The sequence below is a fragment of the Vigna umbellata genome, chromosome 3 (assembly GCF_029865625.1).
Source record: "Vigna umbellata cultivar VRB3 chromosome 3, Vumbellata_1.0, whole genome shotgun sequence".
NCBI lineage: Eukaryota > Viridiplantae > Streptophyta > Magnoliopsida > Fabales > Fabaceae > Vigna > Vigna umbellata.
In genome coordinates, this window is record NC_142167.1 from 3,783,882 (window position 1) to 3,811,839 (window position 27,958).

Consider the following 27,958-nt stretch of genomic DNA (forward strand, 5'->3'; position numbering starts at 1 on the left):
AATGCTGCCAAAGAAGCACAGGGAGTCACTGGTGAACCGAGACATGGCGAACATCGTTCAGTCACGTCATTCAGCCACACCCGACCACAACATTCATTCAACCGAGCGAGGCGTCACTCAAGAGCGTCAAACTGGAAACCGCACTCAAACTGTTCGGTCATGTCTCTCCGTCGCTCTTTCAAACTCGGTCTTGGTCGCACAACTCGCGCAAGTTGGCATCCGCCTTTGTTACGTGATTGGCAGGAACAGTTGCTCAATGGACGGACAAGTGTGAGTTCTATGAGTCCAAAACACAACGTTCGGTCACACACCGTTCGGTCTCAACGTGGTGTGCGAGATAGGCTTGCAAGGATGGGTGCTACCTGTAAGTGCTCGGCTTAGAGGGGAGTGTTAGAGTTAAGCCAAGCGTTAGTTAGTTAGTTGGCCAGAACAGTTGTTGATTAACTGTCCTTGGCAGTTGCTTTTCATTTTATAAATATTGGACCTCTGTTCTTGTAAATTGGATTCGGAGATCAATGTGAATATACGAAAATTTTGTGCGTTTGAGTTTTCTCTTTCTTTCTCTGCTCACCTCCTTTGATCGTTCGGTGCAAAGGGCTTGACCATTCGGTGTTGCTCGTGTCCTGTTGGGTCGTCCTCTGGTGTCAGTGCTGCAGTGCTCTGTTGGTTTGTAGCGTTCGGTTAGGCACGCTCGTTCTTATACGCTTGTTCTCCAAACGCTTGTTCTCCAAATGCTTGTTCTCCAAACGCTTGTTCTCCAAACGCTCGTTTTCCAGGCGCTCGTTCTTTTCCTGTTCCAACAGAATGAACTTCGATAATCCTATAAAAAGTCAATATTCATTAAATCATATGAATCAACCAACACAAAGGAATAGTGAAAAAATGAAGAGGAATAATAATTAGTAAATGCCGATAACCCTTACGAATTGTAATAATACTAATAAAAGTAACTTCAAAAATAATTAATTATAATTTAAATTTGTATACTTATTGATGCAAGTGAAATGTCTATGTTAAGTACTATTTTTAAAAAAAAATATATATAGATACTTTTAGAGGAGAAATAAAGTTAACATGTCGATAATTTTACTATACAAATGATAATAAAAGAAATAAATTAATATAATTATTTAACAACTAAGAGAAATAATAATAATAATAATAAAACTAAATTACCATATTAGAAGGGAGGTTGAACAACTAAATAAAATTATATTTCAAATACTAGAAATAAGGTAACTCTTCTCTAGCTAATTATTTTTTATTATGATTATTATATATTTTTGTTAGAATCGGAGATAAAGAATTGGAGAAAAGTGTTTTGAAAGTCTATGATCTTAAATGTTTGAAGACCGATATGAAATATATAGGATATTTTTTTAATATTATTATATTAATTTTTTTAAAGGAGAAAAGGTATTTTGACATCTGAGCTGTATTCAAAGATTATGTGGAATATAGGAAATATTTAGTTAATGAGTAAGGAATTTTTTATTGAGGTTTTGTGGTATATTAAGAAAAGGATGATTCATGACATTATAAGAATGAATTAGGAAGATGATAAATAAATTAACCAGAGGAAATAAAATTTTGATAAATACAAATATTTGGATGTTGAGGTTGATATTCTTAAATTTATTCAAATGGTTGGCTTGATTTTATAGTATAAAAATTCCTTCAATGGAGTGAACATTCTTAGTTTCATATACTGAAACTAAACTATATATGATTGAGTCTAATAGGATTTGGTTTTATTAGGTATGAAATCACGTGATATTTTTGAGTAAAATTATTAACTAGCTTAGATATGGAAAAAAAATATATTAAAGAAATAAATATAAAAGAGAATATGTTAATGGTGTAGTTTTCGAAGAAAATTACTTGCGAGCAAAATATGGTGAGAATATGTAGTAAATTTGACTAGTATATACCGGTTATTATTTGCAAAACATTTTTCTAGTAAATTAAATATGTTGTGTTTTGAATTAAGAAATTAATTTTAGTGATATAAATATAATTGATTTTAGGAAAAAAATTAAGTATATTAATATGGTTAGTATATATGTCAATTTGGTTCTATCATATAATTTGACTCTGATTCATATGTAATGTTGTCAAAATAGATTGGATTCCGTGAGTTAATCCAGTCTACCACAGGTTCAATCCGTATTGGGTTGGAAAATAATTGAAATTTTGATTGGGCCAATTTTGAGGCCAATTCACTAAAATCCCAATTCACTCGGGTTGAACCCGTGGTGAGTCAAGTTAGCTCGTCAATCCACCTAATTTTGTTTTTTGTATTTTTTTTTTGGATTATATTTAGAGTTTAAGATGGTTTTAGATTATATTATATATTTATTTTATTTTGAATTGTTTTTAGAATTTAACATCAATTTAAATTGAAATTTATTTAGATTTGAATTAAAAAAAATTGTTATTTTTTTTAATTGAAAAAATTATCATTAAATAAACTAGTGAACCAACCCGTTTAACCCACCAATCCGTGGGACAGACCACTCACTATAGTGACTTTCTCTTATATATATAATAATATAAAAAAATAGACACCAATGATAGATGTAACACTAAGCCAATATGGAAAGTGGAGTAGAATCAATCTACTGGCATACCTTGAATCTAACCGACAATCCTTTCTTTCAATTACGTTGATGAGCTAGCTATTGTGTATTAGTCTTTTTTTTTACATTGTTAGTCGGTACGGAATAGTTGCTGCCAAAACAAAGGACCTCCATCCTGTAGTTATATTGATATATATTTACGATTTGAAATTGATGGATATTGAATGTTGTTCTTTTTGGTTTTCGCTCTCATCTAATAAATTCGCATGGGACGTAATATCATAGCGCAACATCTACTCTTTCGAAGTGGTATTTTTGCGAAAGGGCAATCCCAATGTCCCATAAAAGAGCTTAAGCTTTCATTGTCGTTACAAACCAGGGGGCGAGATAAGAAACTGACTAGCCATATACACCAAACAAGCTAGCCACACCAAGACCAACAACTTTATGCACAAAGGAAAACCAATGAAAGCGAAGATATAGGTTATGAAATAAGGTAGGTCATTTTTTCAGTTCTGTCACTCTCTTTTCCCTTTTCTAAGCTATATCAACATAGCCACTCTAAAACGAATGTGCTTGTCAATTCATTCTTGGTGTAATACGTAAATGATTGGTTGTAGAATTTTTCACATCTTAGTCTCATCCGTAGTGTAAGAATTAGGAATTCCTCTTCCAACTCGTCTCGAAATGGGCGTTATGGCAAAGAACAAGAAGAAAACAAAAGGAAGAATTTGTCCAATAGTAACAAAGGGTGCCTCCACAGGTTGACATCCGATCCAACCTAGTAGTAAGCGATCCGCCAAAAGCAACCAAAATATTCCTTGGTGAATAGGGCGAAAACTTGAACTACGCATGTACATACTTTTACAAAAAGGTAAAGCCAACATACATATAAAAACTAGTGTTATTGCGGCTACACCTCCCGATTTATCAGGTATACTACGAAGAATGGCATGGATCGATAGGAAATACCATTCCAGCACAATATAAGGCAGGGTGGGCACCGGATTAACAGGTATATAATTATCGGGATGACCCAAAACATCAGGAGCATAAAAAATCCAAATGGATAAAAGATAGCAAAAGCTACCCAACCTACTAGATCCTTTACATGGTTGGGAAATATTTTCGGCTCATTAATAAGTGAGTCGGGTTGGGTTGGCTCACTATGTGGCCAACCCGTGGTGAGCTGAGTCGGATTGGACCGGATGACCCGTTTTGACAGCACTACTCATATGGGTTAGGATCAGAAAAATTCACAAGACTAAAAGGTCCCCATTGAAAAAGCTCGCTAGATGAAAATATTCCCAAAAATCTTGTGGGTCAAGACCAGCTCATGAGTCTTCTTTTTGTTTTTAAATAATCATTTTGATTAAAAGAAAAAATACGAGAGTCACTCCCTCCACCACCTCAACTGCTCCCTACACCTTTCCAGATCTTTTCTTATTCCAAAAATATCATAAGTTAAAAAATTTTAACTCTTACCATTTAACTTTATTTACCTTTTTTAAAATCCTAATTCTGCAGCCTCCACCCCCTCACTTTTTTTCTTTCTCTAAATACACACAAACCCCACCCCTCACTTTCTCTCTTTCTCTCTTCTTCACACAGAGAGCCCCCGCCCCTTCATTTTCTCTCTTCCTCTCTTCTTTGCACACACAGAGCCACTACCCCCTCCCTCTTTCTCTTTGTTTATTCTTCTCTTGCACATTTTTGTGGTTAAAGCTTCCTTCTTTTCGTATATGTGCTCTGCAAATGTATGTATGTGGTGTGTTGTGTAAGAGGAAGAAGAAGAGAAACGTAAAGGCTTGAACGGATATGAAAAATTCGTTCAGTCTTCAACGAATCTTGAGATCCATCCACGGATGTCGAGATTCGTTAAAGGCTAAACGAATTTCTCACATCCATTCAAGCTTTCGCGTTTCAACTCTTTTAATTTTTGTTTTTAGTTTATTAATTTTTTTTTGTAGATTTTAATTTCTGAGCATTGTAAATGTTTATTTGTGTAGATTTTACAAAATTTAATAATTTTTGTAATATTTTTTATGTATAAAAAAAATTGTTAAAAAATAAAACAAATTGTTGAAAAAGAAAAGTAAGGGGGTAGAGACTACAAAATTAGGATTTTTAAAAAGTGAGAAGGTATAAGATGCGTTGTTCAACTAATATTAATTTAATGAGGAAAAACCTTTTAACTGGAGTGCAAAATGAGAATGAGATGTGCAAGAAGAAACCTGTGGTGGTAGAAAGAGTAAACCTCAAAAAATACAATTAACTCTTAATTTGTTGCAAATCTAATTACTTTTAACTTATCACATAACTAAATACAAATAATCTCCTCATACAACTCTAAGAAAAATACTTTGATATACATATTTTTTTACATTTCTTCAATATTACCCTTCTTTATTTTTATCCTATGAATATAAATCTATATTACTTTATTTCTCCAAATATAAGAAAACATAAATATTAATTAAAAAATCAATAACAACACAATTCACACACTTTTTTCACTGTAAAATTTTACATAAGTTCTTATTACATTTAATAAAAGAAATACACTTTATAACATTAACGGTAATTATAATATATAAAACTAAAAATAAATATATTAACATCAACATAAAAAGTTAATTAAAATAAATATTAATCAATATAAAACGTTAATCAAAATAAATATTAAAAATAAATAATTTAATTAACTTTAATAAATACTGAAAATAAATAGCTAGTGTTACTTTAAACATTAATTAAAATAAACATTGAAAATAAATAAAGTTAATAAGTAAATTACAGAATCTTTATTAAAATAAAATTATAAATCTGAAACTGCTGGTGACCTTTCTTACAATTTTCTCTTTTACAAAAATAAAAAATAAAAATACCATTTTTTAATTAAATGTTTATCAAATAAATGTGATTACAATATAAAATAAAAAATATATCATATAATACCATTTATTAAAATAAATAATTCTTCTTAGCACAATTATATACTATAACATTTTTTAAAATAAGATAATTTTTCTTAACACAATTATACTTTATAGCAATATTTATTAAAATAAGACAATTATTTTTAACGCATATTAATAAAAACATATAAGATAATGTTAGTTTATTTGCCTTTTCATCTTTTTATAATAATATTAAATTAAGTGAAGAACATATAAGATAATATTAATTTGTTTTTCTTTTCATTTTATTTTTTTATAATAATATCAAATTAACCTTATCATATATGTTTTTCTTAGCATATTTTTCTTAAAAAATTTAAAAAAAAATCTAAGTGCTTAATAAATTTTAAACTTATCTTCACAAAAACGGACTTTAATGTATATAATTTATAACACAGATTCTGTAATTGGAAATTAATAAATAAATTATAGTTAATATTAAATTATATATATATATATATATATATATATATATTAATAATGTAACAATAAATATGATATAAAATATGAAAAATTATAATATATTATACTATTTAATAAAATATATGATTTTATGTGTACATAAATATTATTTTTAAAAACTAATTAAAGTCTGTAATGTCAAATTCATCTTAACTTGACCTAACTCATTTGAAAGGATATTTAGAGAGTTGAAATTTTTTTTTTTTTTACCCCTATTTAAGAGAACATCTTAAAAACAGGCTTTTTCAAAAATAAATTAGAGTTGTAGATCAATTTAACGTGGCGACATGGGTACACCGACAGAGTGAGTGCAATAAAAATGCACCAAAGAAGAAGACACAATAACAAGAATGATTATACAGTGACAATGATTTTAGTTTTTTGTTGATAACATGGATGTCCAGCTAGTAATCATGGGGTGCAGGAAGCAAAAATCTTACCAAAATATACAGGAGTGTCGCTTCAGTGGACTGGTTATCTTTTTATCTTCATTTTCTTCAGCCACAGTTGTATCATTTAGCCGCACAACTTACAGATGAGTTTGAATATTTGAGTGGAGACTTCTTTTATCGACTAAAATATTTGCAGCTTCTAAGACATTCTACAGTTTCTTGATTTTTTAACCAAGTTACTTAGTCGCTGATGGCCATCAAAAACTGAATCACAAATCTAAAAATTGAGAGTTATGCTTTTTCAACGGAAAATATCGATATAGAAGTCATTGGATAACGCGTGTATCATAAGTCATGCACAGCCACTTTTTCGGTGCAAAATTTTTTGAGCAATTTTATAGAAAATTAAGATTTTGCTCCAGTACACATGACTAAAGTAGATTGTACAGAATGAATAGAATTCCTGGCATGCTCTCCTCAAGATTCAATACAACTTCATAGCCTACATAGAGAATGAAAACTTGTGGCAAGACATGAAATCTGGACTTCTAGCTCAAATATGCATGAAACTAGAAGCATAACAAAGCCAAACTTCGATGATAACAAGTTTCCATATTCTCCTCCTCCTACCGCCAGCACTAGCTCAAAGAGTTAGTATGTCACAAACCCAAACTAGTATCCTAGTAAGGGTAACGCCATCACTACAATAATTAGTAATACAGAGTATACACACCACGCCTCACTATCAAGACAAGATCAACATGCTGCAATATTTTCAAAATGATAAAGAAAATATCAAAGCACTAACTGATTTAAAGACAGAACGGAAAATTTGTATAAGCATACTAATAGTTTACCTCCTACGCATGCTCAGATCAAGGTCCTTAAAATTGTATTGTTTTCTTGGATAAAGGTTTGAGTCGTTCAATCAAATCCTTTCTCAATGACTCGGGAATCTTTGAGTTGAAAGCTAGCTGCGCCTCTCTAATTAACGACTTCCTGCATTGCTCGTAGTGCAAATAACCAGCGAGTCAAATCACAAACATCATTGTACATATATTTACAAATGAGAAAGGGAACTCAGTCCTTAGTAGCCAAATTATTTAATTATTAAAGAAAAAAGACAAGTACCGGAACTATGAACTCATTGAATGAGCATTGTAACAGCCTAAAATGCTCAAGAAAATACTTAAAGGACTTTAGGAATTGAAGGATGAAATTGAGAGAAAGGATACCGAATAATATTTATCGAGTATTGTGATGTATTGCTATTAGGCATGGAAAAAAAACTCAGCTCTATGCCATTCTCCGAACCCGACCCAATTTTGACAAGAAATTTCTATGTATAGACTGGATATATAGGTATGATTAATACCAAAGTTTTTAAATTGAGTACACAGATAGGGATGCATATGCACATATCCTCCACGTCCTCATCCTCATAGTGATCCCCATTCTAAATTACTAAAACAACTATAATTTATTAAGTAGCCTAAAAACCTTATATTCAATGTTTTCTTTGGTTCTTAGTTTCATAATAAACACCTTTTTTTTCTTTCTCTACATAATTCTTTTAATTCTCTCTCAACTATTTGACTAATTCAAAATCCACAAAATTCACTCATATCTCAAAAAGAACTTTAGGCTCTAGATACCATCTAAATTGATATTATAAATTGGTTTATCTCTAGTTGACGTGAAACTTCCAATACACCCCTTCATGCTGAGGTATATACATCTCAAGCGTGAAACTAGAGATTAATGGGTGGTCCAATAACAGGTGGAACATGTCCAACAAACAACAAATCTCGCTAGGATAGGTTCTAACCTAACTTTGGTGCCATATTAAGAAGTAAACTTTAAGTTTAACTCAACCCCACAAAATCGGTTTGTAAAGTGAGATTTGCACCCACTTATATATTATAAATTGGTCTTATCTCTAGTCGATGTAAGACTTCCAACATTAACTTTTTAATGTTGTCTCTGTTGTGGCCATAACTATAAGCCTTTTCCTCATTACTGCTCTTGCCGGTAACGGATTGAGAAAAAGAATTTGCCTCTGCCAATTAACTAGGTGGTGTTGACTTAGCTACTACCATGTTATCAATTCCTTTGTTCCTCTTAGTAGAGAAACTCTTAAAAGCCAGCAATGACTCAAAAGGTTCTCCCGTCAAGACTAGTTGAAACCTATGGATAAGTACGTTCTTCAAAACAACCCAAGATTGGTTTGGATTGCACATTTCCCACCATTGAAACCAAGATAAGGCAATTCCTTCCATTGCAGCCATAACAGCTTCCATTTTCTCCTCTCCTTGCACACCTCTCAGTTGGAAATATCTTTCCACTTTACCTATCCACCCCATAGCATCTTCTCCCTAAAAACTGGAATATCCAATGTCCTCCACAAATCGCAACTCTTAGTTCCACCAAACTCTTAACCCACTGACTCCTCCAGTGCAGTGCAACCTCAGTTGAAACCATCTGTTTCACAATAGTTACTGCACTTGCACTTTTTCCGTTTCCTTCTTTCAAGAATCTTTGAGCCAAATTTGCTTCCATTTGGGTCAATCTTGCATCTAATCTTGCTTCAAAACCCTCTGGTAACTGAAGCCCATTTGCTACAGTCGTACCCACAAAGCCCGGAAAAAGCTTTGATACCAGTTTATAGAAACTGGATTAGAAACTCAAAACGGGAAAGGAAACTCAAAGAAACTGAGAATTGCATATAGAAGTTTTAGAAATTCTTTTACTGACACACCACTTGCACTTCAAGGGTCCAGAATCCTCCCACTAATCAACTAATTTTCTCCCTCCCCCCAAACCTGAAAAAACACCTATATGTATACAAGTTTCCCAACACAACAACAAACGTAACTACTAACAGATTTCAAGTTGCTTGAATTAAAACAAATAGCTGCATTTTCCTTTTCCCTTGTTTCTTCTTCTATGGACCTTCATAATAGGAGGTTGTGTCCTAATATAATGCTTTGGAACCATGTTAAGGAGAGAAAAACTAAGGAATATAATGAACAATGATAAAAAACAAAGCAATATCTAATAATGTAAAAAATTTAGTAAGATGTTTCTCTATCAAATCATTTGTCTCTATTTTATGTAATCAAATCAGACATCTAACAATTCTCCCTCAAGCTCATGATATCTATTATATAAGACAAGACTATTACAAATATTATCAACACAACACCTCTTAGAGAGACTTAGTAAATAATGACAAGGTTAGTAGACATTCTCTATGTCAAATTAGCAATCAATCTTCAATATGTTTCTTTCTGTCAAGTCAAACCATATCTCTAACACTGTTCTCAAGCTCGAACATATGTAACATTAGTCAATCTTGTTAAAATTGGTGAAAGTATGTAATAGTTGTTGGGAAACAAAATGTTCAAAGAGCACAAGGCAAGGCCATTCCAATGACACTTGACCAGAAAAAGCTCGCTGGAAAGAAACACAAGAAACTTTGCAGAAAAATGTAAAAGGTGATCAGTAACATCTACTAGAAAAACCTTTTAGAAAATAAAAAATTTTTAAAAACATACTTGAGAATTAAACTGTAAAATAATTCTAGAGGGCTTGATTGATCCCTCTCACAATCTTCTATTTATAAGAATAAATTGATACACAAGTACATGATAAATAGGGTAACCTAGACACAATATAATCATGATAAATAGGGTAATCCTAGACAATATATAATCATGATAAATAGGGTAACCCTTAACACAATATAATGATGATAAAACAGGATAAATATCCTAAAACTCCCCCTCAAGCTGGAGCATACAAATTGTATGTACCAAGCTTGGAACAAATAAACTCAATCCGAGGACCCCTTAATGACTTGGTCAATACATCTGCGAGTTGATCGTTTGACCCAATAAACTCAGTACATATTTCTTTAGTCAACAACTTTTCACGAACAAAATGACAATCAATTTCTATATGTTTAGTCTTCTCGTGAAACACTGGATTTGATGCAATGTGGAGAGCAGCTTGATTGTCACAATACATCTTCATAGTATGGATGTCACAAAATTTAACCTCTTGAAGGAATTGTTTCACCCATATAAGTTCACATGTTAGTGATGCCATTGCCCTATACTCGGCTTCCGCGGTTGATCTAACTACTACATTCTGTTTCTTACTTTTCCATGAAATAATGTTTCCTCCCAGAAAAACAGAATATCATGTAGTAGACCGTCTATCAATAGGTGAACCTGCCCAATCTGCATCGCAATACCCAGAGACCTGAATGCTACCTTTATCTTCATATAGCAATCCTTGCCTAGAAGCCTTCTTTACATACCTTAGAATGCGAATGAGAGCATTCCAATGGTCAACACATGGAGCCTGCATGAACTGACTAACCACTCCAACTGCAAAGGATAGATCTGGCCTTGTAATAGTGAGATAAATCAGTTTTCCAACCCACCTCCTATACCTCTCTGGATCGGAGAATAATTCACCTTCTTCTATCCTTAATTTCTGGTTTGGGGCCATGGGACTGTCTACCGGTCTACAATCAATCATGCATGTTTCTTGTAATATATCAAGAGCATACTTCCTCTGGGAGATTACAACTCCATCTCTTGATTGCACTACTTCAATGCCTAAAGTATTTGAGACTTCCAAGATCCTTGGTTTGAAAATGTCTACACAAGTACTCTTTTAGTTGAGATATCCCAACAACATCATTTCCTGTAATGACAATATCATCAACATATACTATTAAGTAAACACATTTCTCGAGAGAAGAATGACAGTAAAAAACTGAATGGTCTGCTTCACTGCGTTTTAGCCCAAATTTTTGAACAATGGAGCTAAACTTTCCAAACCAAGCACGTGAGGATTGCTTGAGGCCATAATGCAATTTGCATACCATACCAGACTCCCCCTGAGCAACAAACCCAAGAGGTTGCTCCATATAAACTTCTTCCTCAAGATCACCATGTAGGAAGGCATTCTTGATATCCAATTGATGAAGTGGCCAATGACGAATGGCTGCCATGGCAAAGAAGAGGCAAATAGTAGTCATCTTGGCTACAGGAGAGAAAGTGTCACAATAATCAAGACCATAAACCTGAGTGTAACCTTTTGCAACAAGCCAAGCTTTGAGCCGATCAATTTCACCATCAGGGCCGACTTTAACTGCATACACCCATCGACAACCAACCGCCTTTTTGCCTGGGGGAAGAGGCACCAGCTCCCAAGTATTATTGTGGTCAAGAGCCTGCATTTCTGCAATCATAGCTTGTCGCCATCCAGGATGGTCAAGTGCTTCTTTCACATTCTTGGGTATAACAACAGAGGATACTGAGGATAAAAGAGAAAAATAGGAGGGCGACAATCGATGATAGCTTAGAAAATTATAAATGGGATGAGGGTTTCGAGTGGAACGAGTACCTTTTCTGAGGGTAATAGGCCATGCTGAATCATTTTCACCAGGAGGCGTGGGAGGAGGTGACGAGGGAGAAGAATCTGAAGTAGGAGATTCACCATTGTCTTGGGGAGGTGGACTATCCATTGGGGCCCTGTGTGGGATGATCTTAGTATGTGGAGAAAGGGTGTAGAAGGATTGTGATCAAGACTTGGAATGATAGAGACAGTGGAGCTATTTGACTCAGCCATTCGAATAGGAAGGACCGACTGGAGGATAGAAACATCCTGAACAGATGGAGAGAAGTAAGGAGTCTGTTCAAAGAATGTGACATTGGCTGACATGTAATACTTCTGAGTTTCAGGAGAGTAACACCGATATCCTTTTTGTCGAGAATAGCCTAAGAAGACACATTTGAGAGCGCGAGCGGAGAGTTTGTCTAAACCTGGAGACATGTCATGAACAAAACATACACAGCAAACACTCGGGGAGATGTACGAAAGAGAGGAACATTAGGAAACAAAATGGAGAAAGGGACTTTATTATCAAGAGAGGAGGAGGGCATCCTATTAATAAGATAACATGCAGTTAAGATGGCATCCCCCAGTGATGGACAGGAATATAGGCACCAAGCAAAAGGGTACGGGCAGTTTCAACCAAGTGTCTATTTTTGCGTTCTGCTATACCATTTTGCTTCGGTGTATGAGGACAAGTAGACTGATGTAAGATACCATGGGAACTCAAGATGGCAGAAAAGAACGATGAGAAATACTCTTTTGCATTATCACTTCTTAATATTTTGATTACTTGACCAAATTGATTCTTGATTTCATTCAAAAAAGATATAAAAATAGCTAACAATTCAGAACGATTTTCATAAGATAAACCCAAGTACATCTTAAATATTCATCAATAAAGGTAACAAAATATCTAAAACCAAATGAGGAGATACGACTAGGTCCCCATATATCAGAATGGATGATGGAAAAACTAGAATTACATATTGATTGAGACCTTTTAGGAAAGGAAGATCTAACATGTTTTCCTAATTGACATGACTCACATTCTAAGGTTTGGAGACCACTAAGTTCAGGACACATCTTTTTTAATTTGGACAAATGAGGATGGCCAAGTCGATCATGTAGCATTTTAGGATTAGGAGCAGCAACACAGGACACCCTTGGACGAGATCCAAAATGGTATAATCCGTCAGCTTCATATCCTTCTCCAATCTGTCTCCCCGAACCACACTCCTGTATAACAAAAGATTTATGGTCAAAGGTTATTGAACAATTTAACATTTTGGTCAACTGGCTTAGGGAAATTAAATTAAAACTACAATTAGGGACAAAAAGGACTGAGTTGAGATTGAGGGAGGGAGACAACGAAACATGGTTGACTCCTTTGGAGAAAGTTTTAGATCCATTTGCAAGGGTTATGAAATGAGGTTTTTCTCGAAAGGAAATAGATGAGAACAAAGAGGTATTACCAGAAATGTGATCAGAAGCATATGAGTCAATTACCTATGAATTTTGACCTTCCATAGATTGAGAAACGCAGGTTGTTGATGTATTGGGAGATTGAGATGGTTGTGCCAAGCTGTTAGACTTTAACCTTAAATACTTTTGATATTCATCTTCAGAAAACATAAAAGTGGAAGTTTCCGTCTTTGAAGTGGAAGTTTCAGTCTTCAAAATATTGGCGGTTTTGGAAGGGAAACCATGTAAGGAGTAGCAATTCTCTTGAGTATGACCCATCCTTTTACAGTATGTGCATTGAGGACGTCCCCGACCTCCTCGTCCTCCTCTAGTGCCACGTCCTCCTCTTCCTCGTGTGGCAACCATGACAGATGGTTCTACTAGTTCATGTGCTTCTTGAGTTTGAGGTACCGGGACACGCAGAAGGCGAGTGGTCAACGTTTCTGTTAAATGTGAGAGAGAAAATCTAGTGATTGTTTCAAGCCATAGTGGGAACGACGTACACACTAACCCAGACTCCCCCTGAGCAACAAACCCAGGAGGTTGCTCCATGTATATCTCCTCTTCCAGATCACCGTGAAGAAATGCATTTTTAATGTCCAACTGGTAAAGTGGCCAATGACGAATGGCAGCCATAGCAAGTAAAATACGAACGGTACTAGTTTTAGCCACAGGAGAAAAGGTATCACAATAATCAATGCCATAAACTTGAGTATATCCCTTTGCTACTAGACGAGCTTTTAGACGATCAATTTCACCAGTAGGACCAACCTTAATAGCATAAACCCATTCGCAGACAACAGGCTTCTTACCCGGAGGAAGAAGAACAAGGTCCCAAGTACCATTGTGGTCAAGGGCCTGCATTTCATCAACCATGGCTTGACACCATCCAGGATGATCAAGTGCCTCATAAATATTATTAGGAGTCTTAAGGGAGGATAAGGAGGAAACAAAAGAGAAATAGGTAGAAGACAAACGATGATAACTCAAAAAATTATAAACAAGATATGGATTACGAGTAGAACGAATACCTTTCCGAAGGGCAATGGGCAAATTATCATCTGAGTCATTAGAAGACGAGGATGATGAAGGATCCATGGTCTGGTGAGCTGATGGAGGAGGAGATGAGTTTAGAGGATCTTTATTGTTCTGAGCTTGAGATTGTCTCCGACGCTGATATGTGAGAAGAGATGGAGGAACAATGTCAGTCACATTTTGAGTTTGAGGTATAAAAACAGGAATAACCAAGGGATCACACGATGGTAGAGGAAACATTTGTTGAACAGATGAACGATCCTCCACAGTGGACGAGAAAAACAGTGTATCCTCAAAGAATGTGACATCAACAGACATATAATATCTCTTGGTGGAGGGAGAATAACATTTATACCCTTTCTGGAGACGAGAATATCCCAAGAAGACACACTTAATAGCCTTGGCGGATAGCTTATCAAGACCTGGAGAAACATTATGGACAAAACATGTACACCCAAATACACGTGGGGGAATATGATATAGAGCGTCATTTAGAAAAATGACAGAATGAGGAATTTTATTCTCAAGAGAGGAAGACGGCATCCTATTGATTTGAAAACAGGCAGTGAGGAATGCATCGCCCCACTGATGCACAGGAATATTAGTATTCAACATCAAGGAGCGTGCAGTTTCAATGAGATGTCTATTTTTCCTCTCTGCAATGCCATTTTGTTGTGGAGTGTGAGGACATGTTGACTGATGTAAAATTCCTTGGGAAGATAAGAATGAAGAAAACACTGAAGAAAAATATTCCTTAGCATTATCACTACGAAGGATTTTAATAGTCTTCCCAAATTGGTTCTTAATTTCATTAATAAAGGACACAAATATGGACAAAAGTTCAGATCTCTCTTTCATTAAATAAACCCAAGTACATCGAGAGAATTTATCAATGAAGGTTACAAAATAGTTAAAACCAAAAGAAGTAACACGACTTGGTCCCCAAATATCAGAGTGAATAGTTGAGAAAGGAGAATTACATAGTGTCTCAAACTTTTTAGGATGAGAAGATCTAACATATTTTCCTAATTGACACGACTCACAATCTAAGACTTGAATGTTCTGGAGACTTGGAACAATCATCTTCAACTTGGATAAACTTGGATGGCCCAACCGATCAAGCAAAAGTTTTGGGGATGAAGTGGTAAAACAGGAAACTGAAGAGCTACGTTTAAGAAAATAAAGTCCTCGAGACTCGTGTCTTTCTCCAATCAGGCGACCCATACCATGTTCCTGTATAACAAAGGAATTAGCAGTAAAGGTTACAGAACAATTTAAGGAACAAGTCAATTGGCTCAAGGAGATTAAATTGTAAGGACAATAGGAATATACAAAACAGAATTTAAATTTAGTGAAAGAGATAAGGAGACTCTACCAATTCCCTGAGATGCAACTTTGGATCCATTGGCAATAGTAATGAAATGAGGGATTTTCTGAGAGGACATGGAAGAAAATGAAGAAATAGTACCAGAGATATGGTCAGAGGCACCTGAGTCAAGGATCCATGGATTGTGACCTTCCACAGATTGAGATATACCGGCAGTTGACACATTGGGCATGGAAGAGGATTGGTCAGGATTAGAAGATTTTCCAGACTTATACTTCAAAAATTCTTGATATTCCTCATTTGAAATTTTGGGTTCATCAGATTTCAAAGCATGAACGACCTTGTCTGGATATCCATGTAAGGCATAACATTTCTCTCAAGTATGGCCTATCTTCTTGCAATATGTGCATTGAGGAGGCATACCACGGCCACCACGTCCTCCTCGGTTGCCTCTGCCTCCTCCTCTTCCTTGTGGTGCTACCATAGCTGATGTTTCAATACCACCAATTGAACTTTGGTCTTTAACTAATGAAGGTACCCGAAGAAGTCGAGTAACTAAGCTGTCCATTGATGGAACTTGATCACCAGCTAGCATTTGATCACGAACATGACCAAAATCTGAATGTAGACCTCTTAAAATTAAGACCATGTAAAACTTATCAAGTTTCTTGTTTAGGCCTTCTAAAGAATCAGCCACAAAGAAATTCTTCAACTCTTCTACAGCAGCACGGGCCGTTCCTATGTAAGTAACCATATCATGATTGTTTTGTTTGAGGGAAGTCACTCTTTGAGTTGCATCAAAGAGGCGTTGCACATCATTAGCAAAGATATCCTGAGCTTTTCTCCAAAAGGAGGAGCACGTTTTGTAAGGTCTCAAAATTTCTAAGACTTCTTGTTCAACAGATTGCCATAGGACTGCACATAGTTGAAAATCAAGCCGCTGCCACTGAGATTTCTCTTCTTCAGAAACGATGGAAACATCTTATTCAAGGTGATCGTGGTATCCTTGACCAAGAAACCATAACTCCACGGAAGAAGACCAAGATAGATAGTTTTTCCAATTGAGTTTTGCAAAAGTAATGGTTGGAGTAGTAGAGAGAGACAGTGTTCCAAGACCAGCCATTATAAAGCCAAACAAGAAAAGAGGGAAAACAAATTGTGGGAAGAAACCCTAAACGAAGCAACCCTCAATGGAACAGCAAATCAGAGACTAGTGGCACGGTGAAGATCCGACACCGGAGAGGCGGCGAGTGAAGCCCACGCGCCCGAGAGCGGTGACAGAGAAACGGTGCGTGACGGCGCGTCGAGAGCAGGATGAGGCGGCGACCACCAGGGATGGGTCGCGCTTGACGAGGCGCACCGAACCCTTAACTTCGCCAGAGAAAAGGCTGCAACGGACGGCGACGGCGACGGAAGCGACAGCGGATGACGGCGGGCAGTGAGTGGCTAATGGAAAACCCTAACCTGCTCTAGATACCATGTTAAATGTGAGAGAGAAAATATAGTGATTGTTTCAAGCCATAGAGGGAACGACGTAATTTACACACTAACCCAGAGTTTCCATAGAGGGGACCTCATGACTAGTTAGAAGTTAATCTCTGAGATGATCAAAATCGGGATGTAGGGCACGAAGGATCAACACCATGTAAAATTTGTTTAGTTTCTTTTTGATATCCACTAATGGGTCCACTTCCAAAAACATCCTGAGTTCTTCGACAGCAGATTGGGCTTCAGCCATGAAGGACATCATATCATGGTCTGCCATTTTAAGAGATGCAAGCTTGTTCGTAGTGTCATAGAGACGTTGAATATCGTTGGCATAAATGCTTTGGGCTTTCTTCTAAAAGGAGTGACAAGTTTTGAAAGCCCTCAAAGATACAAGAAGTTTGGGTTCCACTGATTGCCATAACAGGGCACACAACTGGAAATCTGCTTGTTTCCACTGATCAACTTTTTCAGTAGGCACATGGCTTCCATCTCGCTCAAGGTGGTCATAATGCCCTTGGCCAAGGAACCACATTTCAACGGCAGCAGACCATGATAGATAATTTTTTCCATTTAGCTTCTCGGAGGTAATTAATGGACTTCAGGAGAAAGAAAGAGTACTGCCAGACGCCATTTCTGAAGAAGACAAATAGTACCAGCGAGGAACAAGAAAACCCTAAGGGTTTAGACGAACAGAACTGTGACAGCGATGGACGACGGTGGCCGACGACGGCAAACGGTGGCCAGACGGTGGCCGGCAACGACGAACGGTGGTCGGCGACGGGCAACAGCGGACGGTGGCGGGCGACGACGAAATGTGGCGTCGGACAGATATTACGAGACAGAAACCATAGCGGGATCAACCCGCTCTGATACCAACTTGAGAATTAAACTGTAAAATAATTCTAGAGGACTTGATTGATCCCTCTCACAATCTTCTATTTATAAGAATAAATTGATACAAAAGTACATGATAAATAGGGTAACCCTAGACACAATATAATCATGATAAATAGGGTAATCCTAGACACAATATAATCATGATAAATAGGGCAACCCTTAACACAATATAATGATGATAAAATAAGATAAATATCCTAACAAACATGTTGGCAGTAAAGAATACGTTAGGACACAACTTCCTATTATTAAGATCAATAAAAGAAGAGACAAATGCAAAAGGAAAATATAGCAGTAAAATTTGTTAGTAGTTGTTTGTTGTTGTGTTGGGAAGCTTGTATATATATAGGTGTGTTCTCAGGTTTTGGAAGTCGAAAAAAACTTAGCCGAAGATTCCTGGACCCTAGAAGTGCCAGTGGTGTGTCTATAAAAGAATTTCTAAAACTTCCATACACAATTCCCAATTTCTGAAATTTCTATATAAGGTGGAGCACATCTTCAGTTCCCTTTGCTGAGACCCCTCCGGCTAGAGGACGCAGACCCCTCCATCACTCAGAGCCTCCTCTACACAAACACGACTGTGAAGGGAAGTGTTATCACTGTCAAACCATCCACAAATATCTAGTCTCATACTCAATATGCTCAGTCCTGGATGTTAGGGTGTGTTAGAAATCCAACATTGACTAGAAATAAGGTCAAATGACAGTATATACGTGGGATGTTGAACCTCGTGAGTTTCTACTAAACATAGTCATAAGTGAAGAGCTCTCCTATATTGCACATAATAACATACATTGCTTATGCATTTACATGTCATTTTATGCATGATCCAAGACTAAGACACATGCAAGCAGCTGATAACATTCTTCTCTACTTGAATTCAAGCCTAGGAAAGGGGTTATTCTTCAAGAAAGAAGATATTTGACCTTGAAGATATATACTAATGCAAATATATACTATACACTACATCCCTTCCCCTGGGCTCTATAGTCACAATTGGAAATCAATATCTTTTGTAATTAAAAGGTAATTTGTTAAAATGGTGAGTGATAATGTAGGATATAATCAACCATACCTTGTTTCATCTCCATTCTCTAAATTTCCATCTTCTTGTGCACGTAACTTAGAGCGCATAAATTCATAGACCTCATTTGTCCAGCCACAGGATATCAAATGTGACTTCGCCTCTTTCACAAGACTGAGTAATGTTTTGAAAACATGGTATCAGAATAAGGCGTGTAATGAATATTTTTTTAAAAACAGTATGACTCCCACATAATAAATATTTCAGAATGGAAAGCTGTATAACTGATTGTTACAGGAAACAGGTATATAAATGTTAACTGATTGTCACAAGAAATAGGCATATAAAAAGTTAACTGGTAAGTCGAGTTTGGGTGTGAACAATCACAAGAATGAAGATTTCAGTACAATATATATCAAAAGACGACTAATATTCTGAAATTTTTTAACAGAACAACATATTTTTAGCATGTCAGACATTGAAGGTTTGGAAGAGACATAAACTATGCAATGAAAAAAGAAATTGAAGAACATCCATTAACATTATTAATTGTATAATATTTCCTACAAATTGGAATGCTATAAGACTTGGGGGAGACCTGGAAACTATAAATTGCCCTGACATCATTTTTGTTATTCTTGTTTTGCTAATTGTATTCCCAGCTCTGAATCTCATTGATTCTAGCTGAAACATGTTATTAATACAATTACAGTAGCTTGTTCTATCATATTTTCCTGGTTCTTATCGGTGTGATTCAAAATTTTGTATTCCCTTTCCCACCAACTACATTATTAATATTGAAACAAAGCCTCGGTAAAAGTAAGTTGTCATAAAAAATGACAAGCATTAACCAATTTTAACAGTATAAACCCAACTACAAAAGTTTGAATCCAGGCTATGAAACACTGACAAAAAAAAAGTATAAGATGCAATATTTCTGCATATATCAGAAACATAAAGCACGTCGAGGAACCATTTATAAATCATTGAACTATAATTTTAGAAAAAGGAATTTACTGTCTTACTTGTCTTTCAGTTTTTGAACTTTTGCTTGAGACTGACCATCATGGGAAAGTAAAATGAATGGGTCCTCATGTACCTTTCTCTTACTCCCCAATATTTTGGGTTTATTGCTGAGGCCATTGTTTTCAAGCTTAAAGTTGTCAGAACCTTTACCTGCTATTACCCTGCTTTTATCAGTATCTTCCCTGGGATCCGACTTTACAGAATGGATATCAACCATCTGATTATCACTGTGGCCATTTGTAAATGTTGACTCCTTTCTTTTGAATTTGTCAACATCAACTTTATTTTTGTCAATACCATTCCTGGCAGGTAATGATGAAGGATCTTTCTTACCATTTTCCAAAGACTCTGAATCTTTGACATGTCCATTTATTAATAAAGGCTGATTCCTAGAAACATCAACTTTCCCATTCACACTTAGAGGAGCAGGACTTCTTTTGGAAGTAGAACCTCCATTAATGTCAAACTTAACTCGTGAGCTGGAAGGTACTTTAGCAGTCTTAGCTACACTTGGCATATCCTTCCAAGGAGATAGCTCAGAACTTGACTTTGCATGCACATCTTTCAGTGGTATACCAACCTTTGAAAATTCAGATGCTTGGCTCCCATTGAAATAAGGCTTTATACCGTTTGAAGCAAGAGAATTACTACTTGACACTGGCCTTTGATTAGTTCGAGAGAAAAAAAGAATATAAACCTTTTCTGACAAAACTTCTTGCAGGGTTGCAACTGATACACTAGAATCGTCACAGCAATACCACCGACCCATTGCATCCTATGAACAGAAACGGAAATGAGATTGGCATAAAATTGACGTATTGAGCTACATAATGTGTACAGATAAACAAAAAGTTAACAAACCTTTATATAAGCATAGTAATGACCAGATTCGGGGGAGTAGCCTGAATGCACAATAGTGCCAAAGAGCTTATATTCTGGCTGTGGATCCTACGTAAGGATGACGCCGTTAGATAAGAACTAAAACTAATATTAAAACTGAGTGTGAGTGAAGGCAATATTAGCAATGATACACCAGTCATTCTTAAAGATGTCAACATGGGTTGGAAAAATGTTGAACCTTTATTGGCCCTTACGAAGCAATTTATGTCTTTTTACTGTAAGTGGCAGAATAATAATTAGTAATTTTCCCTCTTAGATGTTTCACTATTTACTTCAAAGTCCTAAATTAGCCACACCTTTTGCAATTAAATATTACAACAATGTATGTATGAGTTTTATATTCAAGGGATAATGGACTTTTCACGTCCCATACTGTCAGAAAACAAGGCAAAGTTTTTATCTCTCACAAACAAGACCTTTTGTGTACCATATCTTCCATATGAAAGATAACTAAATAAACACAATTTGGTGGAAAGAGAGAGACATTGAGTTTATTACTTTGTTTATATTGACAAAATGAAATCAATAAAAAAAAAGAAATTTGATATTGTCTAATAATAAAGATATGATAGGGAACAAATAAAGATATTCCTACTAATACATATACAATCTAGATATTCTTCATTATACAGAATTTGCTCCTTAATAGTATAACACTCCTCCTTAAGTTGGATCATATAATATATTAATACGTATGTGTTGCTACAAATATGAACAATCCTTGGCCCTCGTAGACAATAGATGAATATCTCAGCCTATTGCTACAAATATGAATGTCCCTGAAGTTCACAAATCTAGGGGTGACGTCTCCCAACTCCAATTTGTCAATTATGAATTAACATTCTATCTTACTATGTTTGGTACTTTCATGGAAGACAAGATTACAGCAATATTTTGTTTCTTACTTTTCCACAATATTAAACTATCTCCAAAAGGAACATAGTACACTGAAGTGCAGCATTTGTCGCTTGGTAACCTTACCTAGTTAGCATCGAAATACCCAACAATTTGAACATAGTACACTGAAGTGCAGCATTTGTTGCTTGGTAACCTTACCTAGTTAGCATCGAAATACCCAACAATTTGAGCATTTTCCTTGTCTTCATAAAGGATGCCTTTGCCTAGAGAATTCATAATATACTTCATAACTAATAGGACTACATCCCAATGATTGTGACAAGGAGAATTTAAAAATTGACTTAGTACATTCACGGCAAAGGTGATGTTAGGATGAGTCACAATGAGGTAACTTAGCTTAATAACTAACCTTTTGTGTCTCTTGGGACTAAAATATGGTTCTCCTTGATAAGGTACTAGTTTTACACTTGGATTCATTGGTGTGTCCACAAGCTTAGTATTTAACATCCTTGCTTCTTCTGCAATGTTCAGTGCATATTTTCTTTGAGATATGGTCAAATCATCTTTGGACTAGGCAACTTCAATTCCAAGGAAATACCTCATGTGTCTAATACTCTCCTATCACTATGTGTGATAACAATGTCATCCAAATATACAATAGGATATACACATAGTTGGGGAGAATGACAATAAAATAAAGAACAATCAACATCACATTGTATCATTACATACTGTTGGATGATAGTTCAAACTCAAACCATGCACAGAGTGATTTCTGGAGGCCACATAGGGACTTGAGTAGACAACATACCATCCCAGACGACTACCCATGAGCAAAATCCAGGAGATTGCTCCGTTTAAACTTCCTTGACAAGATTACCATATGGTTCTTGATGTCATGCTAAAAGACTCTAATAATGAATAATGAATAGTTTCATTGGAAAAGAAGTCAAATAGACATGATTTTAGCAATAAAAGAATGTGTCACTATAAACTTGAACATAGATTTATGTGTACCCTATGACAACCAAGCAAGATCTAGTGTGAACAATTTTACCATGTAGTCTTGTTTTAAGAGAATATAACCACTAACACTCAACAATTCACGTTAGTCAGAAGAGGAACCAACTCCAAAGTACCACTACTTTGAAAAGCACACATCTTATCAATCATTGTTTGTCACCACTCTAGCTAACAAAGTTTTTCCTAAAGACTTAGGAATATGGACAAAAGATAATGAGGACAAACAAGTATAATGCATGGTCTAAAGACAAAGACAATTGAGGCTAGTACAATTGAGAGATAGGTTATGGGTAGAACATGCACCTTTTCAAATAGCAATATGCCAATCACTTTTAGAGGAGACCCGATTTGGTACCAGAGATAGTGATGGGGAAGGCATGGCCTCCACTAATGATGGAAACTCCTAGTCAAGGCTCCTATCACATGGAGCATGACCAAGCTTTTGCAAGAGGAGCCAACATTAGAAGGTGAAGCAAAGCTCTTCTTCCCTTGGGCCATCATGGAGATTGAAGAGTGGTGTAGGTTACTTTAGGCCATGTATTTCGGCCAAGTAGTGTAGGGTTGTTTAAGGCTTGTATTAAGGCCTAATTAGTGTAGGGTTTTTCCTTAGTTGGACACCCAAATCATGTGGAAAGTATGTGCCATGTGTCATACTTCCATTGGAGAAGATTTTTGCTTTAGTAGTGGTCACATGACACTCTAGGAATGGAGAGGATTTTGCCTTATGAGTGTCCTCATGTCCTTCCCTCATTGGAGAGGATTTGTGGACACTTGTCCACTCCTTAGAGGGCCTCCATTTTCGGCCAAAAGTTGCATGGTAGGGTTGGCATGAAAAGTTTTGGTTTTTAGGGCTTTTTAGGAGCCACCCTTAGCCTGTAAATATAGGTGTCTCCTTCCTTGTATTCATCTTTGATGATAAGTAATGTTATGCTGCCCATTTTTTACCATACTACTCTTCTTAAGATCAAGACTAGAGCAACCCAAGTGGCCCCTCTAGTCACCTTCCTCTTAGAGTTGGCCTAATCTCTCTTTGAGCCTTCAAACACTACACCACCACCACACCATCTCATAAGGCCGTGAGCTTCTCACCCTTTTCCACCCCTTGCTTCCGTGTTCATAGCCCTTAGCCCACCATTTTCCGCACCTACATCTTCTAAGGGACCATCCTCCATAGCATCTCTTCTAGCCTAGCTTGGGGAGGTTTCCATCAACTAATCAATATACATCAAAAATGGATCCCATACTAGATTCTGAACATGACATGATTAACATTGATATACATGAAGAGGTGTTGAAAGACACACTCCCACACATTGGTCGTCTTGGGCAATTTGTAGCGATTGAATCTTACACACCGCCCTCCACCTCCAACAACTTTGTCAACATTCTCTCGACACGTCCCTGCCACTGGTTCTCCATTTTTGACCTACTTGAGGCTGCTTTAGGGTTCCCCTTACAATTGCACATCTTCTAGACCCAACCCACAAAGTTGTGTGGTCTTATACTTGAGCACACTTTCCCACAAATTGGTCTTCTTCAACAATGTGTAGTGTGTGAATCTTACACACCACCCTCCATCTCCAACAACTTTGTTGACATCTTCTAGACACATTCCTGCCCTTGGCTCTCCATCTCAACCAACTTGAGGTTGCTTTAGAATTTCCCTTACCAATGTATGTCTTGAAAAAAAAAGTGTGTTCTCTTGAAATGGCCTTTGTAGGTCCCATTCTTCCTTTATCTAGTACTCTCAACTGACTTGGTATACTTTAGAGGTGTTGTGGTTCCTTGTCAAAGCATTCCATGAGTAATTGGAAAATGAAATCAGGGTTATTCCCACTGAAAATATATCTCAACGGCAAAGGCAAATATGTTTTGTTTCATCGCAATCAATTGAGCCTGATATCTTGAAAATACTAAACTGCTTCAAGACATCTTTTTGGGAAGAAGACCCAAGATTATTTTGCTTATGACATTCAATATCTCTTATATGCAACTCAAAGAGTACCCTCCATAAAACAACAGTAGCACCTTACAGAAGGAGGAGGTCATAACATCAAGGATGAAGTCGTTAAGTCTTTAAGAGGGCCTAGAATTCATTTTCTATGTTCCAAGCTTGTTGCTTAAAATTTATATACTACAACTTGGGGCGAGCATTAAATAATTGTTTATTATATTTTGTACAGCTTTTATAAGGCTTTCCCTTCAGATATATCTAGCTTAAGAGTAAGAGTCATAGGTTGTATCCTTTTCCTAGTCTTGCACTCATTCTCATTTTTTCATTATATATATATATATATATATATATTTATGTATGTATAATACATCAACAGAAGTATACCCAGTGATTTTTGGTATTCTCTAAATTAAGGGTGGTAACAATTGAGGTGGCTTTCCAAACCCACTCCCCCATTCACGCCCAGAGCTATAAGTCTAGAGCATGGCAACTACCAATGCAAATGACCCAACAATAGATCTATGATTGGCTATGATATACCATCTTAAAAATTAGGACAAAGACTCTAACTCTAAACCATAAAATAGGTTTGAATGTTGGGATTTCTCAAGCTCTATAACTTTTAATAAAACATATCTCAGCTACTGTGGCCATGACTGAGAAGACTAAACATACACCATTCAAAGTACAATTAAGACAGCCAAAGAAGTCATAACTAGAGTAGACCAAGGGTATTTTGCACCAAAAGCAGCTTTCCAACACTCTTTTCCTGTCCAATACCATGGACATTTTGGTTGAGTAAGAAAACAAATTTTGGGAGACTATTAGAATGGACTACACACTTTATATCATGTCCTAGAAAGCATGGAACAACATGGCAGGCTCACACAAGGGTATACAGTAAATCTTAAAAATTATAAATACAACACAACTATAAATACAATGTACTAAATTAGTACAAAATAAATAAAAACGAAAACTTAATCAAAAAGAAAAAAAAAATATTTTAGGTGAGCATGGGACATTGCAGACATGATAAAATGCTATTATTCACCTAATTATAGTTATATTTTCATCTGTACCAGTGAAGAAGTATAAAATATATTTCTGATTATTTTCCAAAGCAGATGCTGTTATGATAAAGACACGACTACTATTGAAGTGACTAGACTTTGTACATGATTAATGTGTGCTTTCACAGGAACAAACAGACGCGCCCTTTTGTAGTGTAAACTAGTTCAACACAAAAACCGAACATACCTGGCTTGCTTTGCACATGAAGCTAGAAAGAACCAAAACCTCTTCAAATGCAACAGCCTTGTCAATCTTGCCACCCAATATGCCCTCAAATCTCTACAATCCAAATTTCATCAACACACATCCTTCAAAAATCCCAGACCACCCCTAATCCTAACAACCAAAAACATTAAATATATACATATAACTAACCTTTAGTTGTATCACAAGGATGTTAGGTGCTTCAAGTATGGACATTTGCTTCTTAGCCGCCACCAATTTCTTACAACTGAACATCAATCATCCTCAGTTTCATCCTTTCAACAATTAAAACCCACAAACACACACAGAACACATAGGAAAAAGCTTACAGACAATTCGATAGTTGTTTTCCAATCAGAACTATAGTTCTATATCATGACCACATAAAGAAGGTTTGAATTAAAGAATTATGCATATTGTTGAAGTGAAACTGCAATTCTCATTGGAGAACAAAACATGCAAGCCCTAAGGCGCTATAACTTTTTGTCCAAACATATATTTAAAAATCAAACTAATACTCACGCACTTGTTCCCACTCGGTAACTTACCTATCACACTTGTACTTGTTGTTGCCATCTAAAACCTCAGGCTGAAAGAACTTTTGCATGCAGTCTTGAAGCGAGTTACTATGGAAAACATCAAGACTGATATCCATTATCTCATCAACCTTATTCGACTCATATCCACAGCACAGACACTTCACCTGACTCTGCAAGGCGCCACCGAAAATCTGCTTTACCACCGTACTCCCGCCACCGTCTCCGCCGCCTCCATTAGCGTCTCCGCCTTTGCGGTGGAGCTTCTTGAGGCGGAGGCAGGTATTGTGGCAGGCGTCGATTACGTACCGGAGGAACTCGTGCGCGTCTTCCTGGCGGCCACAGCGGAAGTGCTCAGCAAAGATCCGTATACAGCTCTGGATCTTGGAAGGCGCGTCGTGCGAGAGATCCAATTTTAGTGAACGCGCAATCTGCTTCTCCAGTATGCAGAACGGACACGTAGACGCAGAGAAATCACCTGAATTGAAATTCGAAACGGAACACGAAAATTAGGCCAAGGCGCAGAAATTAAACTAAAATTGAAAGAATAACGAGAATTGAAGAGCCGGTTACAGAGAGAAGAGTGTTGGAGAGTGAGACAGAAATTGGCGAGAGGAGGAGTGTATGTGAGGCACTGGAGGACGCTGTTGAGGTAGCACGAGTTGCCCAGGTTACGGAGCCCTATAGGAGGACCGGTTTTGCGTTTCTGACTCAGGAGACTCGGCTGCCAAGTCATCTGCAGGTCCATCAACGACGCCGTCCGCCGCCGCAACGAACCGCTGCATTGGCCGTCGATCGGGGACTCAACAACCCTGACCACCGCCGCCGCCACCGTAATCGCATATCTCTCGTCGCGGGGTTCGGTTGAGTTTTCGTTTCCCTCTCTTGGGTTGTTAGCTGTTTTATTTTTCGTTTTTCTTTAATTCTTCTAGCGACTTCTTTGGTACCGAGAAAATAATATTGCGGAAAAGAAATTATTGTTTGCGAGTGAATAGTGAGAACTAAGCCATGCTTGCTGGTTGTATTGTAGTGAGTGGCACACAAGAAATGAACGAATGGGAAATTCTTAAGTTTTTTTTTTAAGTTGCTTTAAGTTTGATTTTTCATATATTTAAAAATTATAATAAATACTTTAATATTATTTTTTAAATTTAATTAATTTATCACGGCGTTTGGAATTATTCTCTGTCCTTAAATATAAAATTCTAAAACTAATTAATTCACTTTTACTAAAAGAAATTGGTTAATTTAGTAGCGGTTTTGCAATAGTGGTAAATAATTTCTAAAATTGTCCTCGAATAATTCATGTATGAAGAAAAATCATAGTAGTAGTATTTTTTTAATTT

The 27,958-nt window shown here is 36.3% G+C and overlaps 1 protein-coding gene across 7 annotated transcripts; it reads right to left on the reverse strand.

Annotated features, from left to right (window-relative positions):
- Positions 1-6,736: 6,736 nt before the first annotated feature.
- Positions 6,737-27,600, reverse strand: UBP25 (ubiquitin-specific protease 25). 7 transcript variants are annotated; one of them, XM_088110523.1, is made up of 9 exons: positions 27,186-27,597; positions 26,625-27,090; positions 26,248-26,323; positions 26,059-26,151; positions 20,925-21,011; positions 20,063-20,838; positions 19,089-19,211; positions 7,251-7,392; positions 6,737-7,073 (listed from the first exon to the last, which is right to left on the reverse strand). In XM_088110523.1, the coding sequence occupies exons 1-8, from the start codon at positions 27,358-27,360 to the stop codon at positions 7,278-7,280; spliced, it is 1,911 nt and encodes a 636-aa protein (XP_087966649.1). In that variant the 5' UTR covers positions 27,361-27,597; the 3' UTR covers positions 6,737-7,073; positions 7,251-7,277. The 7 variants fall into 7 exon arrangements, with proteins under 7 accessions (XP_087966649.1, XP_087966648.1, XP_087966647.1 ...); XM_088110522.1 differs by having other exon boundaries at positions 6,737-7,157; XM_088110521.1 differs by lacking the exons at positions 6,737-7,073; positions 7,251-7,392 and adding an exon at positions 12,644-13,041 and having other exon boundaries at positions 20,925-21,002; positions 27,186-27,600.
- Between the last annotated feature and the right edge of the window lie 358 nt (positions 27,601-27,958).